General features: G+C 39.0%; 1 protein-coding gene across 1 annotated transcript in view; it reads right to left on the bottom strand.

Moving 5' to 3' along the window:
• Positions 1–10,000, bottom strand: part of col15a1a (collagen, type XV, alpha 1a) — a 47,423-nt gene that overhangs the window by 12,037 nt on the left and 25,386 nt on the right. Inside the window, 22 exon segments of the mRNA XM_043226928.1 lie at positions 57–116; positions 925–981; positions 1,536–1,589; positions 2,039–2,074; positions 2,238–2,303; positions 2,552–2,614; positions 4,814–4,879; positions 4,971–5,054; positions 5,139–5,174; positions 5,273–5,335; positions 5,828–5,869; positions 6,005–6,040; positions 6,312–6,377; positions 6,635–6,704; positions 6,707–6,751; positions 6,878–6,913; positions 7,143–7,196; positions 7,585–7,706; positions 7,828–7,890; positions 8,876–8,944; positions 9,518–9,580; positions 9,768–9,794. Coding sequence (XP_043082863.1) covers positions 57–116; positions 925–981; positions 1,536–1,589; positions 2,039–2,074; positions 2,238–2,303; positions 2,552–2,614; positions 4,814–4,879; positions 4,971–5,054; positions 5,139–5,174; positions 5,273–5,335; positions 5,828–5,869; positions 6,005–6,040; positions 6,312–6,377; positions 6,635–6,704; positions 6,707–6,751; positions 6,878–6,913; positions 7,143–7,196; positions 7,585–7,706; positions 7,828–7,890; positions 8,876–8,944; positions 9,518–9,580; positions 9,768–9,794 — 1,278 coding nt within the window.

Here is a 10,000-nt window from a genome sequence, read left to right as displayed (position 1 = left end):
AGAGACACTGAGCATCTGTGTGTTTGAGACAGAGACAGAGACAGAGACACACTCACTCCTTTAGGACAGCCGAAGATCCCCGGACGTCCTGGAGGCCCCGGAGGCCCCGGTGGACCCTTCAGACACAAACACAACACACAGCATTAATGAGAGCCGTAACGACCTCACCGTCTCTACATGATCAGATCAAATCTGGACTCAACTCAGAGACACTACAGAGTGAAGGAGACCATCACTGCCCTGTGGATCGATTATACTGATAATTACAAAAATGTTAGATTAATATATGCATTAGTATGCAAACATGCATTATTCAAAGAAATATGCACTAATTTGCATACATTTCTAGTGCAAGAATCTGAACAGAGGATGAAGTTTTTTCACGTATTACATTGAAAAACAAAAAAAAGTAATAATAATAATGTCAGACTTGACCGGTGCCTGCAGTGTCTCTTAAAGTCAAAGGAAATCTTCTGTAAATGTGCTCATCCTCAGATCTGTGACTGCTGTCCACTGCTTCTGAGCAGAATATGCTTCCATGCATATGTTTATTATGGATTATGGACTTATATTTGTTGTTTTGAAGTTAAAAGCATCTTAACGCTGGATTAGTCTGATCTAGTCTTCTCCAGATGTTTTTATCAGACTCTCATTCTGACGGCACCCATTCACTTGCATTACTGAGACACTGATGTGAATATCAACTTCAGCAATCTAGTTCTTATACATTTCTGGGAAAAGGCATGAAATGTTGTGAGAAACATTTTTTTTTTGTTACTTAAGTGCCACTTTGAATATTAATTTATTAAGGAATAATATATTAAAACATTCAAGAGACAAAGCATGGGCTGCTAAACAAAAAGTGCAGAACATGCTCATTTCTTTCTGATAATAACAGGTTTTCTGGGACAGACAGAAACTCACAGGCAGACCGACAGAATCTCCTTTTTCTCCCTTGAGTCCGTTAGTCCCTGGACGACCCTGACAAAACATCACATGATTACAGTCACAGCATACTGTGTATAAACACGTGTTTGCAGCGTTAAGAAAATACATGCTTTATTCATAATGGATGCATTCGATTAATCTAAAGTATAAGAAAAGACACTTATAATGTTCAAAAAGATTTATATTTCAAATAAATGCTGCTCTTTTGAACTTTCTATTCATCTGTGAATCCTGAAAAATAAAATGCGTCACAGTTTCCTCAGAAATACTGAGCAGCACAACTGTGTTCAACACTGATAATAATCAGAAATGTTTGTTGATCAGTAAATCAGTATATTATTCTGATTTCTGAAGATCATGTGACACTGAAGACTGGAGGAATGATGATGAAAATCAGAAATAAATCACTCTTTAACACACATTCACAGAGAAAACAGATGATTTAAAGTGTAATATTATTGAACTGTTTTTGACTGAATAGACTTCCTTAGAGCAGAAGAGACTTCCTGACCCCAAACGATTAAACTTTACTGTTAAGTGTGATATAATGTTATGTGCACTAATGCTGTTTATGTTAATTAACTGACCGGTCGTCCTGGGAATCCGAACTCTCCCTTGGGTCCAGCCGGTCCGACCGGGCCCTGGTTGAGACGAGACAGGATCAGAGCGATGCACAACACACTCGACTCTACACTTTTACCAAAACATCTTGAACAGAAGCAGCTGTACACAGACACCGGAGAGAGAACGCTCTCTAGTATAACAGGAAAATAGAGCTTACACCAAATATAATGAATGAACAGGTCTGGCTTGTTGAGTATACAGGAGACTATCAATAAACTTGATTTAGGACAAACATCTGTAGCCCCGCCCACAGAGAACTCTCATTGGTCCTTTTCATCGACGTATATCAAATATCAAGCATGTCCTGATTGGCTGATTTTGTCATTTCTTGTAGTTATAAACAATTATGAAACTGAAATATTCAACTAATGCTTTAAATTGTAGAATATTAATTTTGGGAAAGGGATTATTTAAACACGTTCCCTTTAAATTGTCATAATGAATAATAATAGGGGTGAAAGCTCACCGTTTGACCAGGAGGTCCAGGAACGCCACAGTCTCCCTGTAAGAGGTAAAGCAAAGCAAGGAGATCAAGTACATACTACACAACCCTAATAAAAACAGTCAGTTAAAGGTTCAGTCGTTCCAAACCAAAGGCCCTAAAACTACACAGAGACACATCCTGGGTATTCTATAGTCTTCAGGTTAAACAAATGATGGGTGACCTTCAATCCTTTGGGTCCATGCGGCACAGAAAGTCCAGACGCAATCCCCGGCTCTCCTTTCTGACCCTACAGCAGCCGCGCACACACACACACACACACACACACACACACACACACACACACACACACACACACACGTGTTCAGCCACAACAAGGACTACGGTTGATAATGTGTGAAAACAGACTATGATACACTCACGAACCTCCCCAGCTGTTTGAATAACACACACACACACACACACACACACACACACACACACACACACACACACACACACACACACACACACACACTTTCTCTAAAATGAACTTACCTTTAATCCTGGAGGCCCCAGAAGCCCCGGGGCCCCGGTATCACCCTTCGGACCCCTTGGTCCCTGGTGGAATAAAACAGTCAAAACAGAGTTATTTAGTCACAACTGCTGTAAGATAATTAACTCATAAAGTAGATTTAAACGTTCAAACGTAAATTTCTAAAGTGCAAAAACCACACAAATATTCACGCTCCTCAAATCAATGGTAATTACTTACATTAACTTAAAAATATACTTCATTTGAGACGCTGAAACACTTAGTGAGTTCCAGTAATTGTTGTAGTTAAATGTGAAGCCGAGACCATCATGATACAGAGTGTTATTATCTCAGACCGCACGGCACGTTTACTCGCTCTGAAGGATGTGTGTATTGTGGCATGAAGTCTACAGAAGTGTAAGAAGTGTTTGACTGAAGCTCAGAGGCGTAGCTGTTTATCTCGGTTTATTTCGCTTCACTTCTGCTCGTCAGTGCCTGTAAATTACGCAATAAACCAAAAGTAATGTGTCGTGATTGTTTAGAACGCAATTTCACAGGCAACTCGGTGACTTCTTGTAAATAATGCAATTAAAGCGCAGTGTGTTTACATTCCTGTGCGCTCCATGAAGGAGTGTGTGCTTCTGAGCAGCTATTGTACCGTAGTCTCCACGCTCATCTTTCCTCTGCGTTTCTGCTTGTGTTTTACAATAGAGTGAGAGCAGCGGTGAGAAATAGAACGAAAAATAAGGGCTGGAATACTATGGCCAAATGTCATTATTTCAAGACAATAATAAATGATATTTCATGCTTGTTAAGCACCTACTGAATTTGTACTGAACCACACAAATGACTATTCTTTTGTTCAATTTGAGTTTTAAATGGTATGCGTTTCCGAGTTCATTTAAGTTCATTGAGTTGAATAACTTCATCACAGTATTAAAGCACAGGGAAGAATGTTTCTGACGGACCGTCACTGAAGTAATGGATGTAAATTACACTGTACCCGTCCAATCAACAGGCTTAAAGGATTAGTTCAACCAGAAATCTAAATTAGGCTGTGTTTTACTCATCTTTGAAGCATCCTAGGTGTATGTGACTGTCTTCTTTCAGACGAATCCAATCTGATTTATATTATAATTGTCTAAAACACGTTCAATAAAGCACACGTATCTGTAATAAAATGTCTCACACAGCTCTGGGGATGAACTAAGGCCTCCTGTAGCAAATACATGATATTTTTGTAAGATAAATATACACATATCACACGTAATCAACACTTTTCTCTCACGTCTGCTGACTGAAGTAATCGGAAGTGGTCCCGGCGGATGACGTAAGACGTATGTGTCGTGAGGGTTTGGAGCTAAGAAAACTATTTTATCAAAGAAAACCAGTCTACTCTTGGTTTATATCGAAATCCTCAGACATTTTGTGCTTCTAAATCATGACTGGAGATTTGTTTTCTTCCCTCTCCCGCTCATCAACTCAATACATCCTCAAATACATCCACCAGAACTGCTTCTGGTTACTTCAGTCAGCAGAAGTGTAAGTGTTTGGATATTTATATTTTATAATGCATGGATTCGCTACAGGAGGCCTTTATTCTCCCCAGAGCCGTGTGTGGGATGTTTTATTATGTTTATATGCACTTTATTGAGTGGACAAACACCCACTCAGTCCGTGGAAAGGCTTGAAGAGCACTGGACAGTTTTCAGTAGAACTCAGATTGGATTCGTCTGAAAACACCCAGGATGCTTCGAAGTAAAACACAGCCTAATTGTTTTTTCAGTGAACTAATCCTTAAATACAGACATAATACATTTCACTGTTATGTTTTTTGTGAATTATTATGTTTCCTTATTTGTTGTTCTCTTTTCTAATTAATTGTCATGTTTTCTAATTAGCTTAGTTTTTTTTATTTCTGATTCACTTTTGTGTTTTCTGATTTGTTGTGATGTTTTCTGATTCATTGTTGTGTTTTCTGATTCACTTTTGTGTTTTCTGATTTATTGTCATGTTTTCTGATTCACTTTTGTGTTTTCTGATTCGTTGTTGTGTTTTCTGATTCGTTGTTGTGTTTTCTGGTTAGTTGTCATATTTTCTGATTCACTTTTGTGTTTTCTGATTCGTTATTGTGTTTTCTGGTTAGTTGTCATATTTTCTGATTCACTTTTGTGTTTTCTGATTCGTTATTGTGTTTTCTGGTTAGTTGTCATATTTTCTGATTCTCTTTTCAGCCATACTGATCAGGCATGAACAGACAAACAGGGCAAGAAAATGCTTCTTACCAATGGTCCTTGTGGTTCAAAAATCCCTGAGAGGTTAAAGATTCCTTCAGTGTCATTTAGCATCAACTGAGGGTGGAGAAACAGTTCAAAACAAAAGCACAGGAATTAGCATTCGAATCCCTAAAAATCGTCATTGATTAGACATTAATGGACTCACCTCATGTAGATTAATGACTGGTCCAGGAGGTCCAGGAGGCCCCGGAGGTCCAGGTAAACCGATTCCATCTAGACCTCTCTCTCCCTGAAACACAAAACACATCAAGTATTAGCATCAAACCTGAAGGCTTTGAGAGAGATACCCAACAAATCTGATGACAATACAAACCTTCTGACCCATATCACCTTTCTCTCCCCATCCCCTCTAAAAAAGGAAGAAGAAAAAAACATAAAAGTATCTATGAATTGATGTAAATATAGACTGATTACATTCATTTAGCTCAAGTTGTTTGGTGTATTTACTTGTCGTCCAGGCAGTCCAGGAGCCCCAGTCTGTCCAGCGTCTCCTTTATCTCCTGGCTCCCCCTGGTGGAGTGGAGGACAAATTATCATCATACGTCTGTTAATATTAAGATAGCTATTCTATGCAAAACGTCTCTGAATATTTAAAGATTAAATCAATGTTTTTCATGGCAGACTGTACGTTTGATACAGATCATGGAGGCAGTTATTTTGGAAACTGATCTAGCGGATAACTTTTTGAATCCAACTTCTGTAACTGTGTTTTATGTAATATAAAGTTATTAAATGTGTTTTACTGAATTGCACTATGAAGGAGGTCAAGGCCTGAGATGCATTCACTGACCTCTACAGATGTGCTAAAGATAGGACATTTGGGGCTAATGGGGAACACGTGGATGGGAACGGCACGCTTCCTTTGGAAAGCAGGAATGGAAACAGTTCTGGAAGAGTGTGTGTGTGAGTGTGTGTTTGTGTTTGTGTGTGTGTGTGTGTGTGTGTGTGTGTGTGTGTGTGTGTGTGTGTTTGTGAGTGTGTGTTTGCGTAAGGAGCACAGACCTTCACTGAAACACCTGGAAGGCCATCGGCTCCGTCTTTTCCCTGGAAGTATAGAGTTGGGTTCATTTAAAAACTAAAGCACCTGTAATGCATTCACTATACAGTGACATAAAATTCACATGACAGTGTTGATAAATCATGCCAGATTTGTGTTTTCATGCAGATCTCTGTGTGTACCTGTGGCCCTGGAGGTCCTGGGAGCCCAGGAAGACCCTGAAGATGAGAAATTATATGAGATTGAGTTCAAGTTCATCTGTAAGTTCCCCCTTCTCATCTGTAATTTAATTTGTACATATTTATCTTTGTAATTTATATTTATATTTGTAACTATATCCTGCACTTGCTGCTTATTGCACTCCTGGTTAGACCTAAACTGCATTTCGTTACCTTGTACTTGTACATGTGTAATGACAATAATGTTGAATCTAATCTAATCTAATCTAAAAAAGTGTCAGAAAGCCTAAGTAAATGTAGATGTACATACAGGAGGTCCTCTGGGCAGCACAGGTCTGAAACCACTGCTTCCGTCCAGACCTGACCCCTCCAAATCCTGCAGCAAAACATCGAACGAAACAATCAGGAAAAAACATTTCCATTTTCATAGGCTGTATTTAAAGGCTAAACCCATAGTTCTGCTCATTTCTTCTCATGCTCATATCAACTTCACTTTCAAGTGCTTTCTGTTCTACAATCTAATATCAGATAAAGGAGAACATGTGTGAACAAACACAATATTCAATACCCACATGTAAATAATCAAATAAAAACCTGAAACATCTATAGAATCTGAATGCCAAGGAAACATACCATCATTTCAAAGTTGAAGCCTGTTCCCGAAGGTCCAGGGGGCCCGGGAGGGCCTGTTTGACCCCTGGGGCCCTCGGGCCCCGTCTGTCCTGGGAGCCCCGGCTGGCCCGCATCACCCTGAAGACAGAGATCACTTCTATAACAGCCTAGTAATGTTCAGTCCAGTCTTCAAACTCATAACACATCTCTGATGTTTGCGTTTTTACTGATAATTTAATGCAGTAAAACGATCTGAAACACTACCTTTGGTCCCATGATTCCAGGTGAACCTGCTTCACCCTGCCAAAAAACACAAGACATGTCAAAGTGTGAAGAAATACATTTGGTTTTGCAGGAGTGTTTGGAATGACGTGAGGCTGAAGATCAGCAGGAAACAGAAAGAATCACCCGAATGTGTGATAATCACATCACTCTCAAAGAGAGAGGGGTACAGGAATTAAAGAAAGAATAAAATCTAAATACAAATGCAAGAAAATACAAAAAATACACATCATAATAAATATCTCACTTTCTGCCCCTTTTCTCCATCTTTTCCTGCTTGACCTTCTCGTCCATGTTCACCCTAAAATGACAGAAATCACCACATAATGACCTTAAATTTAATAACACCTGATTGTTTTGGGCAAAAATCTATTCATTTTCATTTTCACCCAACACAAAACATGTAGGAATAATTCCTTAGGCTGTCAAATGATTAATTATGATTAAAGGCATCCAAAATAAAAGTGTTTGTTTACACAATGCATGTATGTGTACTGAGTATATGTATTATGTATATATAAACACACACACATAAGGTACATATTTTGAAAATATTTAGATTTATATATTAATATTCCTAGATTTTATATTACATCATATACATTTAGACAGTTCTTTCATGTTCGTTCATGGAGTAATAACTGAAGAGTTACAGACAGGTCTATAAGCTCTATCTGAGCCTCACTCACCGGGGTCCAGGTTTGCCCGTCTCCCCGTCTCTCCCAGGAGCCCCTTGAGGCCCGATGGGCCCCGGATGAGCCCCGACAGAAGGGCCTGGAGGACCCGGAGGCCCCGGTGGCCCTCGAGGACCCTAATTAGATTCCAAAACAACCACAATTAACCTCAGCACAGAATTCTTTGTCTGGCATCTCATGTCCATATCAGGACTACGTCATGTCTCAGGTTCAATCCTTCTACGAGTAATAACTGACCCGTATCAGCTCTGTGTCACTGTCCAGATCCATGAAGCTCGAGCCGGAGCCGTCCATGTCGTCCTGCTCATGACAAACACTCTGATGTTAGGACATGCACTGTGCATCGAATCATTAGGAAAGATGAAATTCTCATCATATTTTTTTCCAAAAACATTTTACCGATCATAAACCACATCAATCTTAATAACTACTATTGAGTTAACGTATAATCATATTAAGTGAGACATAATTGTCCAGGAAATGCTCACTGGGTCGGCAGAGTCACGAAAAGCTGGTAGAGAAGAAAACATACATGTTAACCGCAAAAGAACTAAAAATTAATGTCAAGAATTAGGTGAGAAACCATCAGGAACCATCTAGTCTCCACGAGCGCAGTGTGTCTGGATCTCAGAGACTGTGTTTGGGTACACGGTCCTGAAAAATGATCTATTATTTAATTATTTAGTTAACTAAGTCTATTAATCAGATCCATGAAAGGATTGTTAGGCTGCATTCATTAGATCCGCCGGAACCGGGAACAATCCCCACAAAACACCATCTACTCTAATATTAGTCTGTTTCTTTCTTATTCTGTTTTGGTTTGATTAGTTGTGAAACTTTATTTCTAGAGATTATCATTGATTTGATGATTTTAATAAAACATGATACATCACTATCACTCTGTTCTCCTGTTTGATTCTGTTCAGAGCTTTGACCTCCTCTGTGCTACATACATACAAGTGATATATCACCTGACTGATTGAAATACATACAGTTGTTTCAGGATAGGAGCTCCCTAAACATACTGCTAGATTCTAGAAGATCATTTCTTCAAACAGTGATGCTGTTCCTTCAAGAGTCACTCAAAACACTTCAGCATGTTATTCTTATATTAAACACAAAAGCAATAATAGTTATTAAGATTGATGTGGTTTGAGATTGGTAAAAAGTTCTTGGAAAAAAAAAACGACCAACAATTTAACTAATTTGGAACACAGTGTACATAATTATATCATAATATATATATATATATCTACATAACAACATACTGTATAATGGCACGTACCGGATACTTGAATGTTCCTGGGGGTCCTGGGGGTCCAGGCGGCCCCGGGATGCCCACACCAGGATCACCCTAAAACATGATAAGAGCGCTTGTTGTGATTGGTCCAAATTCATTGTGTTAGCAGTCAATCAAGCACATTAGTCCCGCCCACCATTCATTTTTCCCATAGAGACATTAAAGCATTAATAAAAGTGTTTGAAAAGATAAAAGATGGCTTTGATGAAGGAAAGAACTTCAACCAGCCTCAGCAACATCAACAATGCATTGAATTGTATTTATTTAAACAATTAAAACATTTATTTAAATATATTTTATTGCAAAATATGCATACATGTATACAAATATTTATGCACTTTTATGAATTGTGTGAGTGGGTGGAGCTAAAGAGCCCTCTCGTCCTCACCAAGACTCTCTGATTGGTGGAATTTTCTGTACAGCATCATGGGTAATGTAGTGTTTCATCACAAATTCAGCTGTTAAACACTATTTTAAAAATAAATGATATGTGGCCTGATGACTTTAACAAAGCCTGAGAGCCTCAGAGCTCATAACAGGTCTGTCTTTAACAGTTAGTCAACAATCTCCCTACAAAAAACAAAACAAACAGCTTTATTAGGGATGTTATTATAATCATATACATACCTTGTCACCTTTGAGACCCGGCTTTCCAGGAAGGCCCGGGAATCCCGGAGGTCCAGCTTCTCCCTGAACGTGACAAAAAGAGGAAAACAAGGCAAACGATCTCGTTTATTCATGTTCAGTGTAGAATGAAGAATAAGGCACTATAATGTGCTTAATTAGCACTAATGAATGGCTAATATTCTGGTAATATGCATACTAATAAACAAAAGTGTTTAGTAGTTTAAGAGTCTGTGGAGGAGAAGACACTCACCGGAGCTCCATCTTTCCCCAGATCACCCTGAAAGAGATGGAAATCAGCGTTAATACAGCGTGTGTGTGTGTGTGTGTGTGTGTGTGTGTGTGTGTGTGTCTGTGTGTGTGTGTCTGTGTGTGTGTGTGTGTGTGTGTGTGTGTGTGTGTGTGTGTGTGTGTGTGTGTGTGTCTGTGTGTGTGTGTGTGTGTGTGTGTGTGTGTGTGTGTGTGTGTGTGTGTGTGTGTGTGTGT

This window comes from Puntigrus tetrazona, chromosome 24 (genome assembly GCF_018831695.1).
Source record: "Puntigrus tetrazona isolate hp1 chromosome 24, ASM1883169v1, whole genome shotgun sequence".
NCBI classification, from domain to species: domain Eukaryota; kingdom Metazoa; phylum Chordata; class Actinopteri; order Cypriniformes; family Cyprinidae; genus Puntigrus; species Puntigrus tetrazona.
This window is presented reverse-complemented; position numbering and strand designations above follow the sequence as displayed.